The sequence below is a fragment of the Rhea americana genome, unplaced genomic scaffold, assembly GCF_003343005.1.
Source record: "Rhea americana isolate MKP2758 unplaced genomic scaffold, rheAme1 scaffold_11, whole genome shotgun sequence".
NCBI classification, from domain to species: Eukaryota; Metazoa; Chordata; class Aves; order Rheiformes; family Rheidae; genus Rhea; species Rhea americana.
In genome coordinates, this window is record NW_028185150.1 from 49,940 (window position 1) to 70,469 (window position 20,530).

The following is a 20,530-nucleotide window of genomic DNA, read 5'->3' on the forward strand; positions in this document are numbered from 1 at the left end:
CAGTAGTGTATAGGTCCGTTTTTGCCTTGTACTGGGAGAGAATAGCTACCACAAGCAATAGTTTCTTGAGAATCATGCAGATCCCAGCTCTAACGCTGCATACTATGAATGTGCCAGTAAATTCTCAAAGGGTGACTTTTTGCCTTTTGATTGTAGGGTTTTTCTGGATTAGGTAAAGGCTTCTTAGCAAAGATAGATAAACATCATTTAGCAATTTGTGTAATAAAGAAGTTGCACAAGCCAAATAAGTCTTTTTAAAAAAGCAACAACAAAAAAGGGTTTAAACATTAGAGTTGCAAAACTGGGCATTTCTTAACTTTGGAGCTCGAGAGTTTTGACTGCTTAGATAACTATCAAATGTACAGGAATTACACTTGAATGCAGTTTTACCATGTTGACTGGGGGAGAAGTCGTAGACCTTGGAGTATTTGATGGTGCAGTCATTTATTAATAATTAATAAACTAATTTGGTACTGATAAGAATTGCTGAACTGGCATCTGTGAAAGGTGAGACTTTCTGCTCCCAAATATCTCTCTCTCCACACTAGCTTGCCTTTGTGTTACGGAGGAGGGGAAAGATACCTGTTGTCTTCTGGTTGTTGGTTTCTCAAGGTTGTTTGCTTTCTCATTGTAGCGCTTGTGCTTTGGGATGGGGGCATCTGTCTGGGAGAAAATAGCCCAGGACACTGTTTTGTTCCAACAAATCTGCTAAATACTCGGATGATGCATGCTCAAGTGGGTGGGTGATGTTGGGGCAGATGTTTTTCTATCTCAGCAGAAGTCAGCGTCCAACTCCCTACTCTTATAATTTGTGTTAATATTTTACATTGGTTGTTCCCTCAAAGTGAGGCAGCCTGAGTTTTTTTCTTTATCTAGCACTTTCATTTTTCTCTCCTTTGAGACAGCAGGAACTTATGTCTCTTCCTATTTTTCTGCCTATGCACTAAAATTATTAATGTCAACAGGAATCTTCACAACTCTGAAATTCCAGCTGCGCTCTGCCAGACTGACAGGAGCTCTGTTAATTGTTTTTTCTATGGTTGCACTGTTTGTAGTCACCATTAATACAAGCATTACGGAGAGATCATGCAAGCAGTGTATGCGTCGTTCTGCTCCAATTCATCATAATACATTGACATAAAAACATAATAAAAAAARGAAAAACACTGACATCAAAACATTAAAAAAAAGTTTAAATTTAACTTCAGAATTTTTTATCAATTTTGCAGAAAACAGTGGTAGACCTGTTGTCAGTTTACTTAGATCTAAATCAAGCATTTCAAATTTTCTACATTATTTCTTAAATGTTCTTCTTTTCAAGCAAATTGTGGCTTCTTTTCAGGAGTAAAACCTCAAGCCTTAGGAGATCTAACTTTTCAAAAATGCAAAGCACTCAGATTTAATCAAAGCAAGTGAACACTGACAGAGCTGAGCTAATTTGGAAATTAGGCCATTGTTATTTTTCTTGCTCTTTCTCTACCCCATGTGTTATGTAAAAACAGGTTTATATTAGATTATGGTTGACTTCCCAGAGGATGTGAGGGAATGAGTTATTCCGGATAATTTTCAGCACCAAAAGGGGAGAGTAATTAAATTGAAGGCTAAATCAGAGGGTAAGGTCCTGAGTGCATTTTCATTTCTACTTAAACTAATGGAATTGAGAACATAGTGGATCTTGCACAATTTAGTACTGCATGTTCACTGTGATCTGTCCTGCCTCTTTCCTGAATGTACAATCATAGAATCGGTAACGTTGGAAGGGACCTTTGGAGATCATCTGGTACCCCCCTCCCTCAAGCAGGGTCACCTAGACAAGGTTGGATCCATGTGGGCTTCCAGAGAAGGAGACTCCATAACCTCTCTAGGCAACCTCTTCCATGGCTCTGTCACTCTCACAGTGAAGAAATTCCCCCTCACGTTCAGGCGGAACTKCCTGTGSTTCAGTTTTTGCCCATTGCCTCTCGTCCTGTCACATGGGACAACTGAAAAGAGTTTGTCCCCATCCCCTTGACACCCTCCCTTCAGGTACTTTATAGACATTGATAAGATCCCCCCTCAGTCTCCTCCAGGCTGAAGAGGCCCAGCTCTCACAGCCGTTCCTCAGAGGGCAGATGCTCCAGCCCTCTGGTCATCTTTGTAGCCCTACGCTGGACTCTCTCCAATAGCTCCATGTCTCTCGTGTAGTGGGGAGTCCAGAACTGGACACAGTACTCAAGGTGAGGCCTCCCCAGGGCTGAGTAGAGGGCCAGGATCATCTCCCTCCACCTGCTGGCAACACTCTTCCCAATGCAGCCCAGGAGACCATTGGCCTTCCTGGCCACAAGGGCACATTGCTGGCTCATGGTCAACCTGTCGTCCACCAGCGCTCCCAAGTCCTTCTCTGCAGAGCTGCTCTCCAGCAGGTCAGCCCCCAGCTTGTACTGGTGCATGGGGTTATTTTTTCCCTAGGTGCAGGACCCTGCACTTGCTCTTGTTGAACCTCATGAGGTTCCTCTCTGCCCAGCTCTCCAGCCTGCCCAGGTCTCTCTGAATGGCAGCACAGCCCTCAGGTGTATCAGCCACTCCTCCCAGCTTGAGATCATCAGCAAACTTGCTGAGAAGACACTCYGTCCCCTCATCCAKGCCACTGATGAARAAGTTGAACAGGATGGGACCCACTACTGAGCCCTGGGGGACGTCACTAGCCACAGGTCTCCAACTCGACTSCACACCATTGAAGATGACCCTCTGAGCTCTGCCTTTCAGCCAGTTCTCAATCCACCTCACTGTCCACTCGTCTAACAYGGACTTCCTGAGCTTATGTAGGAAGATGTTATGGGAGACAGTGTCAAAAGCCTTGCTGAAATCAAGGTACACAACGTCCACTGCTGTCCCCTCACCTACCCAGCCAGTCATTCCACCATAGAAGGCTATCAGATTGGTTAAGCAGGATTTCCCCTTGGGGRATYCATGCTGACTACTCYTSWYCACCTTCTTTTCCTCCCTRTGCCTGGAGATGACATCCAGAATGAGCTGTTCCATCCCCTTTGCAGGGATGGAGGTGAGGCTGACCGGCCTGTAGTTGCCTGGGTCCTCCTCCTTGTCCTTCTTGAAGACTGGAGTGACAYTGGCTTTCTTCCAGTCCTCAGGCACCTCTCCAGTTCTCCAGGACCTGTCAAAGATGATGGAGAGCAGCCTGGCAACAACAYCYRCCAGCTCCCTCAGTACTCGTGGGTGCATCCCATCCGGGCCCATGCATTTGTGGATGTCTAGCCTGCCCAGAAGGTCTCTAGTCTTATCCTCCTCAACCAAAGGAAAGTCTTCTCTTCTCCAGACTTTCTCCCTTGTCTCCAGGCTCTGGGATTCCTGAGGGCTGCCCTTAGCAGGGAAGGCTGAAGCAAAGAGGGCATTCAGTAATTCTGCCTTCTCTGTATCCCTTGTCACCAGGGCCCCTGCCCCRTTCAGTAGCGGGCCCACATTTTCCCTGGTCCTCCTGCTGCTGCTGATGTATTTGAAGAATCCCTTCTTGTTGTCCTTRACATTCCTTGCCAGACTCAGTTCCAGCTGGGCCTTAGCCTTCCTCGCTGCATCTCTACAYACTCTGACTGCATTCCTGTAATTCTCCCAAGTAGCCTGTCCCCTCTTCCACAGCCTGTGTATTTTCTTCTTCTGTTTGAATTTGGCCAAGAGCTCCTTGCTCACCCAKGCAGGTCTCCTGCTCCTTTTGCTGCACTTCTTACTCATAGGGATGCACCGCTCTTGAGCTTGGAGGAAGTGATGCTTGAATACTAGCCAGCTCTCCTGGACCCCCCTTCCTTCTAGGGCCTTAACCTGTGAGATTCCTCCAAGTAGGTCTCTGAAGAGTCCAAAGTCCRCTCTCCTGAAGTCCAGGGTAGCAATCCTGCTTGTTGTCTTACTTCTTTCCTGCAGGATCCTGATCTCCACCATCTCATGGTCACTGCAGCCAAGGCTGCCCCCAACCTTCACCTCTCCAACGAGTCCCTCTCTGTTGGTAAGGACAAGATCCAGCAGGACACCCTTCCTTATAGGCTCCTCCACCACTTGTGACAAGAAGTTATCATCGAATGTGCAAAATTTTACCCTGTCAACAAAAAAGTTCTCRTAAGTCAAACTTTTTAGTATGAAAAAGGAAAACTTTTCTTGCAAAACTGTACAGTGTGAGTGAAGTGACAAATTTCTGCTTTGTGTAGCCAGAGGAGTTCTCCAGCAACACAGGAAAATAAGCACTAACTGACCCAGACAGACATTTTTTTTTCCTCCTTTGAAGGGTAATATAGTTTGTTTCAGATTTTGTTGTCATTTTATGCCTTCTGAGGAAGGCAAGTTAGCCCAGGAACATAACCATAGCAACAAGGATGCTCCAGATTTTCCATCATGAGGACATGGATTTCCTCATCTAGTTCTAATTTTGAAGTCCAGAAAACTCTCAAGACTTCAGAAGTCTTCTCTGGAATACCTCTCCCATATAATATTACATATAGATGATTGCTTATTATTGGGACTGGTACTGTGTAATTTGTTTTGGCTTTTTGTTCTTTAAAAAAAGAACTTAAGTGAGAACTGCTTGCTGTGTGAAGATCTGTGAAGAGTCTTTTCAGTAATTCAAGGATTGCATGAAAAAAAGAATGATATATAGAAATACTAGCTTAAAGCTTTTTTCCAAACTGCTATTGTTTCTTACATTTCCATTAAAATAAAATTGCCAAACTACTTTTTTCTTAATCGTAGATCTGTTGTTCACTTTGTAAATATTTTTTCTGTAAAACTGTTTGTATCAGGGTATCTGTGAATGTGATGCCTTGCAACTGTGATGAATGAGGAGAGCAAAACAGGGAATTGCTTACATATAATAATAATAAATGGGAAAGATGCAAGACAGAAAAACAAGCCTAGCAGGTATCCTAAAAATATGATGCCTTTAAGCAAAAATGGCTTATATGGTCCATTATAACAGTTGAATCTGATCCAAAAGTGARTACTAGAGCTTAAAAAAAAAAGTTTTAATTCCAAGTTCAGCTTAACCAAGCTTATTTTTATGTGGGGGTCCTTTTTAGTAAAGAAGAATACAGAGAAAGAAAAGAGTTTTCCTTTAACCTTGCTTGTGATCTTTTAGTAAACCAAGTGTAATGCCTTTTAATGTGTTTGTCCATCTTGTACACAGTCATGCGACTTCTGTGGGTGTACCTGTAAATAGATCTGTGTTCTTTGTGGTTTCCAGAGGCTACTTGCCTCTGCATCTTAAACTCTAGACCTCTTCCTCCCAAAGAGGCTGTCAGCATCATGCTTCTCCTAGAAGTTCTTGCTGCAGCTGCTGTTTAGTTTTTATTTCTCTTCTCCTTAAATGCTCCTCCTCTTAAATATTATTTAGAATTCTGCAGTTTTTTCTTGCTCTCGTGCTTAAGATCCTCCAGGTTTTATGTTTGTCTTGGGTTGTGACATGTTTAATAGTAACATCCTACTGGTTTCTCAGGCCATAACACCGGATAAATTCRGTGCATTCTGTGCTTTGCTACAAAGGGCATCTTGCTTTTTGCTCTCTCCCTGAGAGTACAACCCCTGTGAAGATCCCCAAATATTCATCGTAATGCAGTAATCCTGTGGTTAATGGATGCACTCTCTTCTGAACAGTCCATACTTAACGCAAATACTTGCAGGAATCTTGACCTAGGAGCAACTATAGGAAGAGGGGTCAGTAGAAACCCTTGTAAGATGGTGCAAAAAGAAGTGAACGTTCTTTTGATCGTAATTGAGGACAGATCTCTTCTTTGGCCTGGGTGTAACAGCTCAAAGAGCAACTACCGCGTGACTTTCTAGCACTTTTCTAGGGTTTAAGCCTTTTCTCGTTTTGTTTCTGTACATAGTATATTAGTTCTTTGTTTCCTTAGCTGTTTTTTGTTCTCCCYCACCCCAAACCGAAATGCGTTAGTGGTGTAAAAAGACTTTGCTAAAAATGAGACTTCTGTTCTTAAGATCCCAAGAATGGGAGATGGACTAGATTTTTATAACTGATATTTAAAACTAGTGCTACATTTTAACAAAATTTATTTTTGATATCCTTAGCTCTCTGAATGTAGGCTTAGTGATTTTGTTACCTTGATTTGGGTATTTCATAGGGTTGTTTTTTTTTTTTTAACTATTAAAAGTAAGGAAATATGCAAACCAAACTGGAATTCTGTGTAATGAACATAAGAGTTTAAAACATTTGTACTACGTGTTCTAGATAAAAAAGATTGCTTTCAGTAATTGCCTATTTATCACGTAACATGTGGGATGTTTTTAAGAATCATATTTTTGCTAATTAATGTACTCTTTATCCAAATTCAACTATGGAGACAGCTGTAGAAGTGTTTCAAAATGTGTACAGCATGCTATTTTTGGCAATACTCAGCCCWTTTTTTTTTTTTCACTTTTTGCTCTTATCCTCTCTCCACAGTTTCATTTATTTCTTCAACAAAACAGAAGAATGTTCTCAGTGGTCTTTCTCAGCAGCTCTTCAGCCTGTGGAAAGTGTGGGCAGTCTCTGTATTCAGTATCCTGGAAAATGTGTGTTCCCTTGAAGAAGTGATCTGTTGAAAGCGCATACTTAAAAGATTGTTCCAACCTGCCTTGCTGCACTGCTCAAAAGCCCTGAAATGTCTATTCTCGAATAGTCCTTGGAATTAGGATTTCTTCTGCTGAAGAGACACTAGCTGCTGCAGTTATCCAAGGAGCACCAGAGAGCAAAGACTCTTAAGATGGCTCTGAGCATTTTGTATACAGTGTGGGGCTTGTTACTGGAAGTGGCAGTAGCGTTTGGTCCAGTACCAAGGATCACTTGGGAACACAGAGGTAAGAAGAGGAACCTCARCAGTGTCTTGTACATCATCCCATGGTATCTGGGTTTCTGTGTGGTTCAAAGCTTTTTGCAGCCAATGCGCTCTGCCAGCCTGCTTGCTGAAAGTTCAGATTGTTGTTGCTGGTTTTGCTCAGCTCCTAAAGTGTTTAGGACTAGAATATTCAAAAGTGACTTGAGCACTAGTTACAACTTGAGATACTTCAAATTGTTCTGAAAAACTGATCTTTTTTAAAGGAGGAGTTTCAAATTGGACTTTCTCAGCTGAAGGATCTTGAAGCTGAATTTTACTCCAAGGGAAGAACATGATATATGTGTTTTGTTTTAATTATATTATTTTTACTTTCAGTTTGAACATGTAGCAAAATATATCTCACTAGCTAATAATTTTTTTGTGTTTTTTTTTAAGACTGAGACGTAAGAATAGTGACACTGAATATTCCTGAACACTAAAAAGTTATCAAGTGGGAGAGAATTAGACCCTCTTCCAGCTGTGTTATACAATGCCTAAAGTGGAAACAATCTAGTCTTTATTTCATTCTTCATTTTTTTTAACAGAAGATGACATTCTTTATATTTTATTTTTCAGCGAATTTTCATAACTTCGGTAATACAGTCGACAAAAGAAGACAAGTGTGGAATAGAGGAGGGAAAAGCGAATCAGATATTCCCTGGGATCCTGTTTGAAATTTTAGCCTGGGCTAGAACAGAACTCTAGAGCAAGGACTATAAAGTAGCTACTTGCTCCTGTTTATGAGTGTGTCTTTTTTTTAATCTCTCTCCCCAGGGCATAGATTTTTTTGTTTGTTTTTAAAACTTTTTGTCTTTTTCCTCTCCTTTTACCACTCACAGGAGTTAGCAACCATTACTTATCCAAGTGCTGTGACAGACCAGGCATATGGGCAGTATGAAGAAACTGTCTTAAGGAAAGATGTTAAATCCTGAATAGTCATACTGCAGGAAGAGAAATGGAGATTAGGAATGTAATAACAATAAGCTGATTTAAAAGATGGCTCTAGAAAATGTTTTTCCTGATTATTGGTGTATCAATGAGAAGTTGATGTACTCTTTTTCAGAAAGAATAGTATAGACAGGGCTTGTAGTTCTTGCTTAGTTCCTTGATGGTTCTGTGTTGTATAGTAGTTAAAATTTGGCAAGTCACTATTTACTGGTAGTACGACTGGTGTTGTTATTCATCACTGACCTATATCCAGGTTACTCCAAATAGCAGGAGTGAAAGTAAATTCTAGTTATTTCTGTCTGTCTCTGTCAGCTAAAGATTTTTGCATTCAGACATGAGAAGCCTACTTTGAATAGCAGGGACAATTTAATTCAGTGGAGGAGTGAACATGTGGAGTTGTACGAGTTTATCCTTTTGGGGAAAATTTTCCTGCCAACTGAAAGACTTCTAAATGATATGCTTGAAAATCTACTTGAAAATAAATGCTTCCAAAGTCTCCTAGTTGAAAATGCACAATACCAAGTATAAAAATTGGGAGCAATGATAGATTACTTTCTACCTATACCCTTAAAAAAAAAATGTTTTATTAATCTTGTGGTAGTTTCTTGCACAAAATACGGTCTCCCAAACTTTGAGTAATTCTTCCACATAGGTTGTACTTACAGAAAAAAATATTTCCTTATATTAATGATTTTTTTATCATCTTTCTCCAAACCATTCTGTTCCAGCTTGCGTGCTTCCTCATTCTGCTGTYATTCTTCCCCATGTCTCCATTTCTCTTGTCTGCTTCCTTTTCATCTTGCTTTTCCATCATGTTAGTTCTTTCTAATCCTGTGTGTTTTATATCCAATCTCCACTTCAAAACCAGCTTATTCACACACTGTAAAGGAAACCTTTTAACTTCTCTCTATCTGCTTTCTACTATGGTTATAAATTGAAGTTTCTTTTGGTAAGGTAAAGGAATTTTTATGAGATTRGGGAAGGTGCAAGGAATGTGGTAACTTTTAAAAATTTTCCACAGTAGATGCATATGTAGAAAGAAGAAGGTGAAGAAAGAGCTAATAGTGGGTGTGAAGTATAAAAAGGAAGGGTAGAAAAAAAGGAATTAATAGGTAGGGGAAAAAAAAGAAGGAAGACATGAGTTATAGGGGTTGACCATAGGAGGAAATGTTTAGGCATTTGYGACTGAACTGGCAAGTGGGGACTGAGGATTTTGATGCTGATGATGAGAGGTGGTGTAGCTGCTGAATCAAGCTCCTGAGAGGAAAGGTGTCTCATCTGTTGTACGTGTTGTCTGTACTAAGCTTTATTGTTTTCCAGATATCAAACGAAYGTTAGCTTAAAAAAATGACCTGTAAACTTGACCTTAAGTGATTGTGTTTCTTCATGTGGTGCTCTTATCCTTTCATTTCAACAGAGGTCCAACTAATACATTTTCATGAATCAGAAGTGTCAAACTATTCAACCTTATTGTTAAGCGAAGACAAAGATGTTCTATATGTAGGAGCCAGAGAAGTGATCTTTGCATTAAACTCGCTGAATATTGCTGAAAAGCAGCATGAGGTAGGTATACATTTCAATACGCTATGCTTCATTTAAAAATCATAATCTAAAATCTGACTTCATTTGCTGGTATCAGTAGCACTGTATTTTAGATACTGAATACCTAACAGAGAAGGTACTTTGCAGGTCTGTGATTGTTGTCTGTTATTTCAAGACGGTTTGAAGTATAATATGCAATCAGATATAGGAAGAAAGGAGAAATCTGGAAAGAAACAAGTTATTATAGATATTCTAAGGCATTTTCTTTTTGAGGACAGGATGCTGGACTGGAAGGACCTTTGGTATAATCCAATATGGTGGTTCTTACACATTTTTATTATGGAGAGTGAGCCATCTCCCATTAATCTAAATTARAAAGAAATATAATCTGAAATGGAAGCGACGTTGGAGTTATGCTCAGTAGTGGAGGACTCCTGGCCCTACAACCCAAGAGCAACAAGCTGCAGATGTGCATTAAATGCAATGAGAACTGTGTCCTTTAGGCTTCAGCTTCTGTTTTGTGTCTCTAGATAGATCCACAAGATACAGCAAGCTGAGGTGCAGAGAGATCTGATCCAGCTTGTTCAAAGTTAGCTCAGTTGTCAGAAATACTCTAGATGTGCTGACACTGGCTTCTTGGGGTGGCTTAGTCCATGCGTAAATCTGATAACAAGGTTATATTGCTTTGAGCCCTTCCTGAGCTACTGTTTCTCCCTGCTTCCCTGCTTTGGCAGCACAGGCAGATACTCTTGAGATGCAGCACAGAATTCCCCCCACTAGAATGTTTTGGGAAGGTGCTCGTATGAGATGTGCGTGTGTGTGTGTGTGTGTATACATATATATATATATATATATATATATATAATTTTAATTTGAACAAAATGTTGAGGGATGCTGATAGGGAATTTCCCCAACATATAAAAGTTGTTTTTAATTGTGAATGCATATAACTATCAGAGCTACTGTCCTACATATAATAATGTATATTGGTCCAAGATGTTTCCTTTGTTGTGTTTTGTTTGTTTTTCCCCAGTGTAAATTAAGTTGAGAACTTAAAACAGTTACAGTGTTATTTCCTTAATGCATATGCTCATGGAGAACTTCATTAGCAAATTGAGGGGAGACATGGTGATGAACCCCAAAAGATAGTAGCAGTGGTTCAGAGCTCCCTTAACACACATGGATTTGGAAGTGTGGTCTCCCCAGAGGGGCAATGGCTTTCAATCTTTGAAAGTTGCCTGCAAAATGACTTGCATTTGCAGCAGATAATCTYCATAGAATTACTTGCTCTGTGATAAATAATTGCATAAGCAARGTCAGAAGATCTTGTAATTAAATTAGAAGTGCTTTGAATTTGCCTTTTTGTTGCTTATTTTTTCCCTTAGTTACACTGGAAGGTCACTGAAGATAAAAGAATTAAATGTGCCGTCAAGGGCAAATCAGAACAGGTATGTTCACTGAACTTTAAAAGAGATATTGCACATCTCACTTTAAGAGAAATGRTATTAGTAGAAGAAAGGTTCTGGCTGTTTGAAATTAAGAATTTCAAATAATCAAAATTTTTTAAATTAAGCTGAGTTTTAGAAGCTGTGGCATGCTTAGTTTTTGTTTGTTTGTTTGTTTGCTTTTCATTTCTAATTCAGTGTTTCTTTTGGTGAGTCTTTGTTTAAAAAGAAAGAATCTGAACACACCCTTATAGTTAAGATTAATAGTCTAACTGTTTCTATTAAGGTGCTGAACGTAGATTACTGGCACTGCCATAAACGATAGCAATAGTGTTTAGCTATTACAATAATTCCTCCCCAACATTTGATTTTACAAAATGACCGATAATTGYGTTTGCTCTGCTCTAGGGCGTAGGCTTTTTTAGGCCAGTGTTTTCTCACCAGTGTTATTTTACATCAGTAATTTATATCCTTATTGTGATGCTCAGCAGTGTGCGCCTTGCAGGAGCTCGGTGTTGGTTGGGCTGCTCGAGYGGTTGCCCAGCACCGGGGGAGCTGGCTCTGTCTCAACTTGGCAGCACAGGTGGCTTAGCCCCGGCTTCCCTCAGCCTTTCTGGGAAGTAAGTGCAGGGCTGCTGGCATGCGGGCTGGTTTGCTCGCGCACCCTTTCTACGAAGAATGTTTATTGATGGTTTTTGAGTATACGTGGCTCTACCTCTCCTCTTATCTCGAGTCACACCAGACATTGTACTGATCCCATGAAGTGACAGCTTATTTAGCAAGATTGATGGCAGGTTTGAAAATGGGAGATTACAAGCATTGCAGATACAAAATCAGTTCTGCTCTATGCTTAGCGAGATTTGATTTATAGAGATTATTGCTGATAATTACAATGGATGCAAACCCAGTAAACAAGTACTTTGCTTGATTATACCCAGAGCTGTGAACTCTTCTCCCTTTTTTTCTGCCTCCCATGTGCAAGTGTTAATGAATCGCACTTAACTTCAAGCCACATTTTCCCCACTGTATCCATGGATACATGTATCCATGATGTATTTTGCATAGTATAGTAGTTTCACAAGCGTTAAGGTGTTAAGCTGCTGCTATCATCACGTCTTACACTGAAATGGATGGTCCTCTCCTCCAGTGTCTGCTACCTCGTCTAGTGCCAGGGTGTTTAAGCTCACTTAAGTAGTTTTTGGAACTGCAGTGGTGATATCTGGCTGCATATCAGCAAGCATTAAGGGATGCTGATGGTTCTGGGTTTTCTTCTGTTAAGTAGGTGTTTTGAGTTGTTTTTCTTGATTGTTATGCTGAATATTTATGGCTTCCTTAATATTCGAGACTTTACTCAAGCTCCTTGTTCTATTTCAAAGTTAAAGGAATTAGTACGTTTTCTTGGGTCAAAAAACAGTTAATATTAAGGACTGAAGAAACTTGACAGATAAAAGTGACAAAGCTTTATTGAGAATTTAATGGTCTTTCAGGTTTTTCTCTTTAAGTGGTAGTCAAGGTTGTGTCTTACTGTTTCATCCAGACTTGCAAGAGGTAACAAAGTCTAAAACTTAGTCCATTTTTAGCTAGTTGTTCTCATGGATTTGGTTAGTCTTTGGTATTTGTACTTTCATGCAGCAATGTGGGATTTAAGTTTCTAAGTGTGTCGGTGTTCAGATATGCTACCCGGGTATACTGAAACAGTGGTGCACTGGTGATTGTGGGAAGCTGGAAGCTGCAGGTCTGCATGCAASTGGTGTTTGCATCTAAAGAGATGATAGCATCAGTCAGCATTACATCTCTGAAGCTTTGGAAATGCTCATGTTGTGTGGCATGAGCGGCAGCGACAGAAGAGTCAGTACTACAACTTAATTGGTTATTTATGTTAGAATGTGGAAGCTGTATTTTATCAGACTGGTCCTTTTTTGTCTTCTATTGCAGACAGAGTGCCGTAATTATGTGCGTGTCTTACAACAACTGAATGAAACTTTTCTCTATGTATGTGGAACTAATGCATTTCAGCCAACGTGTGATTATCTGGTAAGAGCATACATGCATTTTGTCCCAATAACAACTTTAACTTAAAAACAACTCATGTAAACAATGAGTTAATCTTTGTTCCCAAAGACTTTTGTAATTTTAGTGCCAGTCATAGCCTTTGAAGCATTTATGATGTTGTCTCTCTGTAATGGTAGAAAATGGAATTGCACATTAGTGTTCCCTTTTCAAAGCTTTTAATGAATTATTGATTCACCTTGGTTAACTTTTCTTAGCTTTCGTAATGCTCTGTGTATTCTACRGTAGCTGAAAAATATTTTCTAAAACTGAAATGACATTCTTTGCGACTTTCAYCCACTTCTGACTCTCCCTGAAATTTTTCAAATTCCCGTCTCTGCTTGTCTTGTCTCTGCTGCTGGCTATGCTAAAGCTCCATAATGCTGAATGCTTCAGAATGAAGTCTTGGCTCAAAATCAAAACTCTCGTTTCATGTAGCTGACTCCATTAACGTTCTCCACAGTGCATGATGTGGAACAGTGCATCCGCAGTGCATGCACAATGCATGTTCTCCATCCTGCATGATTCTGAAGTTCAGAAATCTTGTAATTTTGCTCGAATTTGTTCTTTCTCGTCTCCCCTGTCTGTAAGTCTGTCTGCCATCACCTCTGCAGCATTGCTAGAATTAGTTGTCCTCGGTCTCTGATCTCTTTGCTATACAGTAACAACTGATCATTTCCCTATATTCTTTTTTTGCTGCTGTTCTCAGTCATCTTCCTGATCCTTATCCCACCAGTCTTTCAGGGGTTTATAAGGTAGTAGCTGAAGTATTGCTGTTTAAAATGTAGTTGGATTATTCCCCATTTCAAATTTAACCTTTTCCTACGAATTGCTAAATCTGCTTCAGAATGCCTTCTTGATTTCTAAAACTCTCCTTTTTTATGCCATCTAATTTAATAGTTGCCTGCTTTTCCTGTCCATGAGTTGACTGCTCTGCCTTTCCTGTTGTTGGGCTTTTCGGGTGTTCTTTCTTAAGGTCTCCCTCTCTATCTGGATTTATCTTTAGGCCTTCTATTCTTTTCTGCTCCTGTACTCCTAAATCACAGGATCGTGTTTCCTCTGTCTKATGGACTTGAAAAGATTCTCTGAAAATGCATGTGCCTTTTACAATCTTTCGAAATGTGTGTTTGATGCTGAAAGTTGATGAAATTGTGGTTTAGTATCAGCTTTTCAGTTATTCAGTCACCTGGTATGTGCAAAGATTAAGAAAAAAAAAAAAACCTATAGCTTTCTGGTTTTCAATTTATTTTTTGTATTTTTTTTTATTTTTTTACAGAATTTGATTTCATTTGAGCTTGGAGGTAAAAATGAAGATGGTAAAGGTAGATGTCCATTTGACCCTGCTCAGAGCTACACATCTGTTATGGTTGGTGAGTTCAGACTTCACATAGTTCATCATTATACAGAAGTATCCAGTCCTCTCTGCTGTCATTGTCCAGTCCCTCTCAGGATGCTAGATTTAGTCCCTTCTTTAAATCTTTACCATGTATCTAGGCAGACATTGAAATACTTGTGTAGTCAGCTTTTAACGTGTTTCTTCAAAAGCGAWCTTACAGTTCTTGTGTGTTTTGGAAATAACTTTTAAAATATTTTAAACTATATTCTTAAGTGTTTAATGTGATTGGTCTGGGTAGTCAAAATGTGATGATATATTCATTCACCATGTACTTYGGTTGCCTCTATAGTATCAATTACTGTCATTTCAGTAAATTTAACAAGTGGAATTTTTAGATATCCTGGAGACATCTYCATGAAACAGACTAGGGAAGTGAGATTACTGCAAGTCTATTACTGCATAATTAAACACCACCAAATCTTGATTTGGTGAAACCTGAGTTCATAGCTGTATCGCAGTGTCAAAGATCATAAAAGACAAGTTTAAAATAACACAAAACAGGAAATGAGAAGAAAAGAACACGCTCATTGTATTGTCATCTAAATTCTTAAAAATTTATTTTCGGTAATGTTGGCATAGAGGAAGAGGAAAAGTAATTAGATTCCAAAACTTCTCTGGCATTTAAGTAATTTGCATTTTCATACGTAAACTGCAAGTTTAATACATTAAATGTTAAAGTACCACAAGAACAGTGGTGCTGACTTTTGTTAGTTGTTTGTGTTAGAGCAATAATAAACCAAGTATAAAGTGTTAGCTTTAAAAATGRCCAGCAGAGATATAAACATATAAGTATGTCTGGGGCAATTCAGAGGAAATGCTTGTTTATCTTTTCTTATGGGAAGTTTTAGCTAACTTATTCTCTTGAAATATTTATGTACTACTTTTGGTATTCAGTGTATAAGACAGTCTAAAATATTTGTTTTTGTGTTAAAGATGAGGAGCTTTATTCTGGGACTTCTTATAATTTCTTGGGAAGTGAACCTATTATTTCACGAAACTCTCATCAGAGTCCTTTGAGAACAGAATATGCAATACCTTGGCTTAATGGTAAGTGGGTGTGAGAACAGGCCAAAACAAATAATTTTTCCTTCTTCAAAGTTACAGTTTGAGACAAAGAATTTAAGCTTCTTATCAGAAGTAAGGGGCTGTTGCGCAGTACCTCAGAGATAATGGCTTCTGTTTTATTGGCATACATTGACCTCTGAGTGTGCCTAGAAGAGATTTAATTTTGAAAATTCAGGACTTTTATCAGCAGTGACAGTGAAAACAGGTTAGAGACATACAGGCTTTGGCTTGATGTTAAAGGGCTGCAGTTTATTTTGCATTCACTCATTCATCTTAGCTGTATTAAGATATAGCTTGGCAATAAGCAGGAGAACTTTTTTTTGCCTAGTATATATATTTTCAAATTGTGCTGAACATAGTTGGCAATTATCTCACTTCCTGAATTTCAAAATTTGCTCAGTTTCATGAATACTCAAAAGACTGTGATTTTCTACCAAAAAAAAAAAAAAGGACAAAAAATCATGAAGTTAGCATGTTCCAAAAATTGCATTATGGCCAAAAAGCTACACCGTACTGAGTTTTGTAATATATTTTATAATGCTATTGCCATTTTTACTGTTCCAGTTAATAGCATGGGTTTTAAGTGTCTGGCACTGTGTATGCCTACCTTGAGGAAATTTGATTTTTCAAGAGAAAGAGGAATTAAATCTTAAGTAAATTTTTATRTTCTGATTTTATTTATGACGGTTTGATGACAAGAATGTGATTACATGTATTTGAAAGCCAGCAGGATTTGGGAGTGTGGTTAGTTGCAGGGTGGAGGGTGGGGGTTCAGGACTGTGTAGACTCTCTAAAAGAATTGACTTAACCGCTAGATTTGCAGGTGTTGCTAGCTGGCCTACCCTAGTGAGTTATTGCTTGTAGGTCTCAGCTAATTCTGTCATCAAAGATGAATGAACCAGCATATACCATTTCCGCTCTCTAAGTTTGTATTTTTTTCTAGGGGGCATYTTGTTTTTTGGTTAGAAAGGGGAGAGACAGGCAAGGGAGGATACCTATTGAGACCTATCACAAAATCATTCTCGAGTGTAGACTGAAAAATATGAAGTAATGAGATATCAGAGCTCAGAGATCTCTCAGATCTCTAAGCTGGTTTGTGTTTCAGTGCAAATGTTTCACATAGTTTTTATCTCCAGTGTTTCTGGGTTTTAGCAGTGATATTGATGGGCTCAACAACAAACTGTGTAGGCAGGTCACCAACTGGACAGCAGTTAAATRCAATAGGAGGTTTGGAAGAAAGAAGGCTCCTAAAGAATTTTAGAGAGAATTAAATTTAAAGAATCATATTTAATATAAAAATCTTTTCTTTATTTGTATCTGTAGAGCCCAATTTTGTTTTTGCTGATGTGATTAGAGCAAATCAAAACAGCACAGATGGAGAAGATGACAAGATATACTTCTTTTTCACTGAAGTGTCTGTGGAGTATGAGTTYGTTGGAAAGCTGATGATTCCAAGAATAGCTAGAGTGTGTAAGGTGGGACAGTTCTGTTTCCTTTATTAACTCAAGTAGATGTTTCTAAGAATAAAAACCACTAATTACTGTGGACTTTGTGTGTGCAGTTTAAATGGAAATGATCAAGTATATTCTTAGTGAATCAACAGTTTTAATCACTTCTTCATAACTCCAAGTCTAGTTGGCAGTTTGAGAGCAAATGCTTGTTTTAATGCTTGTTAAGTGTTGTGATTTCAGTACTTCTCATTAGTAAAGTAATAAATGATTATAATAACATAAAAATAATCACTTTATTTTTGTTTTGTTTTATTGGTTTTGCTATGGTAAGTTTTAAGTACAAACCTCTGAAAAAAAAGAGACTTTCATTGGAGCAGAATAGAAAGGATGTTTATCAAGAATTCAAGTTATATGCAAGTAGCTGCAGACAAACAAAACTGCATTCCCTTGTAGACACAGCTTGTTCTTGACTGCAGTGTAGCAGATGGGACTTCCATCACGCTATCATAGCTACCATCACATCAAAAAAACAGTCACCAGCAGCCTGATTCTATCACACTTCGTGTTTAAACCTCAATATGTGAGGCTGAGTCAAGTACATACTCAGGAGTGTTAGTTAAAAATCTTCTGACGAAAGATTTTTTTTCCAGCAGAAAGTATTGATTCAACAAAATCCTTTGAACTGGAATGTAACAATTTCCTTGTCTCCTCCCCCCCCCCAACAAGAAACTTATCTAGCTATTTCATTTTGATGAGGTTGAAATGTTTTATTTTGACTTTGCTGTTTTATATTTAAACATGAAAGTCAAAACATCAATAACAAGTTGGTGCCCTTGAGATTTCCATTAAATAAGCAGCTGGAGGCAGGTTTACATGGAGCTTATTAGTATGGCCCTCTGCCCACTAACAGCTTGTCCATGCTTTAAAGTGGGATATTGTAGAATATGAGAGTGTTTCATTGCTACTGTCTGTTTAAAACAGAAATTAATGGTAGGTTGCAAAGCTATAGGCATTTATATGTAGTTCTTTTTTGAAATTTTGCAGATTTCCCTCAGTATTTTGGATATAATATTGGATTACAAACAGGAAATATGTTTTTGTTCAAATATATCTGCTTTTGAAAAGAAGTAACACAGCTGCTGCTTGATAATCAAGTATTTTGAAACATTTGTAGTCAATGTATCTTATTTTTCTTTAAGCCTTGATCCAGCAAATGCTTAATAAAGGGGGTAACTGCTTGCAGGAGTAGACCATCACGTGAGTTTCTTTTGATGAAACTATGCAAGCTAAGTGCATATTGCAGCATCAGAATTTAGATTATTAGTGCTTACATGTCACAGAACTGATRCAATATTGTTTGCTTCTTTTAAGGGACAAGTATAGTACCTCTGTGTTTGTTTTAATTTTTCTAATGAGCATACTATTTTATGAACATTCAATTTGCCAGGCATTACTAAGGTGCGGTTCATGTATAAGTCTTATGTCTCATCTTACCTTCGTGTGCTGAGAGAAATCATTATGTGTTATTTTTCTTAAATGAAAACATGTTCCKGTGGCTTCCTTACTTTTCTGCCTATGAATATGTTAATATTTCTTGATGTTGTTGTAGATTAAACATGAAAAAGTATTAGGGGTTCAGTATCCTATGTGTGTGTGCCAGTGGTTCTTGAATGAAATAAAAAAATGATGTTTAATCCCTCTCTCTCCACAATGCACCCTTTTCTACTTTTCTCTCAAAAGAGGGACCAGGGAGGATTAAGGACTTTGCAGAAAAAATGGACTTCCTTTCTCAAGGCCAGACTGATTTGTACTATACCCGATAAGAATTTAATCTTCAATATTATCAATGATGTTTTTATTCTGAAGTCTCCAAGTCTGAAGGAACCAGTAATCTATGGAGTTTTTACTCCACARCTGTAAGTGTAATACAGCCTTTCTTGGATGAGTACTTTCATCTCTGTTCGTTGCTGCAACAAGTAATGAATACTGATGATATTTTTTTTCGTTCTTTCTATACTTTTAGTAATAATGTGGGTCTGTCAGCAGTGTGTGCATACAATCTGTCTACTGTAGAAGAAGTTTTCTCAAAAGGAAAATATATGCAGAGTGCTACAGTAGAACAGTCTCATACAAAGTGGGTACGCTACAATGGGGAAATTCCTAATCCTCGACCTGGGGCGGTAAGTTTGTATAACCTTGGATCTGATGGCTGATGTTTTGTAATGCTAAGGAGTGAAGAAACAAGAAAAAAAAAGATAACCTAGCAATTATAACTATTGGTAACCTGAGTAATATTAGTTTCTATAATATTAGCTTGCCCTGATCTGAATACTTCTTTGCAAAGACCTCTGAAAAAAATTGCTTCAAGCRGTTTATCCTGAAGTTTCTATCTGGAAATCGTCTGGATATTTTTTTTTTATTTGTTTGTTTGGATTTTTTAATTATTTGCAGTTTTCTTACTCTCTTTATTTTGTTACTAATTTTCTAGTGATGARGTAGATGTTGGGAGGAGTGGCTAGTACACCTGAGGGCTGTGCTGCCATTCAGAGAGACCTGGACAGGCTGGAGAGCTGGGCAGAGAGGAACCTCATGAGGTTCAACAAGGGCAAGTGCAGAGTCCTGCACCTAGGGAGGAATAACTCCATGCACCAGTACAAGCTGGGGGCTGACCTGCTGGAGAGCAGCTCTGCAGAGAAGGACCTGGGAGTGCTGGTGGATGACAGGTTGACCATGAGCCAGCAATGTGCCCTTGTGGCCAGGAAGGCCAATGGTCTCCTGGGCTGCATTGGGAAGASTGTTGCCAGCAGGTGGAGGGAGGTGATCCTGGCCCTCTACTCAGCYCTGGGGAGGCCTCAYCTYGAGTACTGTGTCCAGTTSTGGGCTCCYCAGTCYAAGAGAAACATGGAGCTMYTGGAGAGAGTCCAGCGTAGGGCTACGAGGATGATCAGAGTGCTGGAGCACCTGCCCTCTGAGGAACAGCTGCGAGAGCTGGGCCTCTTCAGCCTGGGGAAGAGTAGTCTTGGGGGGGATCTTATCAATGTGTACAAGTACTTGAAGGGAGGGTGTCAAGGGGACRGGGACAAACTCTTTTCAGTTGTCCCATGTGACAGGACGAGAGGAAATGGGCAAAAACTGAASCACAGGCAGTTCCGCCTGAASGTGAGGGGGAATTTCTTCMCTGTGAGAGTGACAGAGCCGTGGAAGAGGTTGCCCAGAGYGGTTGTGGAGTCTCCTTCTCTGGAGATCTTCAAGGCCTGCCTGGATGCAACCTTGTCTGACATGCTCTAGGTGACCCTGCTTGAGCAGGGAGGTTGGGCTAGATGWTCTCCAGAGGTCCCTTCCAACCTTACTAATTCTAGGATTCTATGGTTAGTTTACCTTTGGTATCTGCAAAGACCAGGGAGCAAAAGTGCAGCAATCCTTGCGTTATCTTCCTAGTTTCAGAAGATTTATCCAATGTACTGGGCCATTTTCATATTTTTTTATTTTTTAAAAAAGCTTTTTTATGTTTCTGCACTCATTTGGTTGCTATTGCTGAGGAAGATGACAGTAAAAAGTAATTAAGAAGAGTGGGAGTCTGGGAGGATGATTTTCCTTAAATATATTTTGGGCCCCAACAGAAGAGTAGTCCTAAACTCAGAGACTAGTATTTTGTACAAGCTAACATGTTCCTGACAGAGTGGAATGAGAGAATTTAAGGGTATGCTTACTGGCCAAACCAATGCACAGAAGAAAATACACATACCTATTGTTAATTGTCTTCATTATGTACAAGCAAATGCATAATTT

General features: G+C 39.1%; 1 protein-coding gene across 4 annotated transcripts in view; it reads left to right on the top strand.

The window, feature by feature from the left end:
- Positions 1–20,530, top strand: part of SEMA4D (semaphorin 4D) — an 88,036-nt gene that overhangs the window by 43,452 nt on the left and 24,054 nt on the right. For all 4 annotated transcript variants that reach the window (XM_085312596.1, XM_085312606.1, XM_085312611.1 and 1 more), the window contains exons 4-12: positions 6,434–6,828; positions 9,211–9,356; positions 10,721–10,783; positions 12,716–12,814; positions 14,106–14,199; positions 15,159–15,272; positions 16,614–16,765; positions 18,482–18,657; positions 18,765–18,921. In XM_085312596.1, the coding sequence (XP_085168722.1) occupies positions 6,735–6,828; positions 9,211–9,356; positions 10,721–10,783; positions 12,716–12,814; positions 14,106–14,199; positions 15,159–15,272; positions 16,614–16,765; positions 18,482–18,657; positions 18,765–18,921 (1,095 nt within the window). In that variant the 5' untranslated portion in view covers positions 6,434–6,734. The remainder of the gene's footprint in view (positions 1–6,433; positions 6,829–9,210; positions 9,357–10,720; positions 10,784–12,715; positions 12,815–14,105; positions 14,200–15,158; positions 15,273–16,613; positions 16,766–18,481; positions 18,658–18,764; positions 18,922–20,530) is intronic.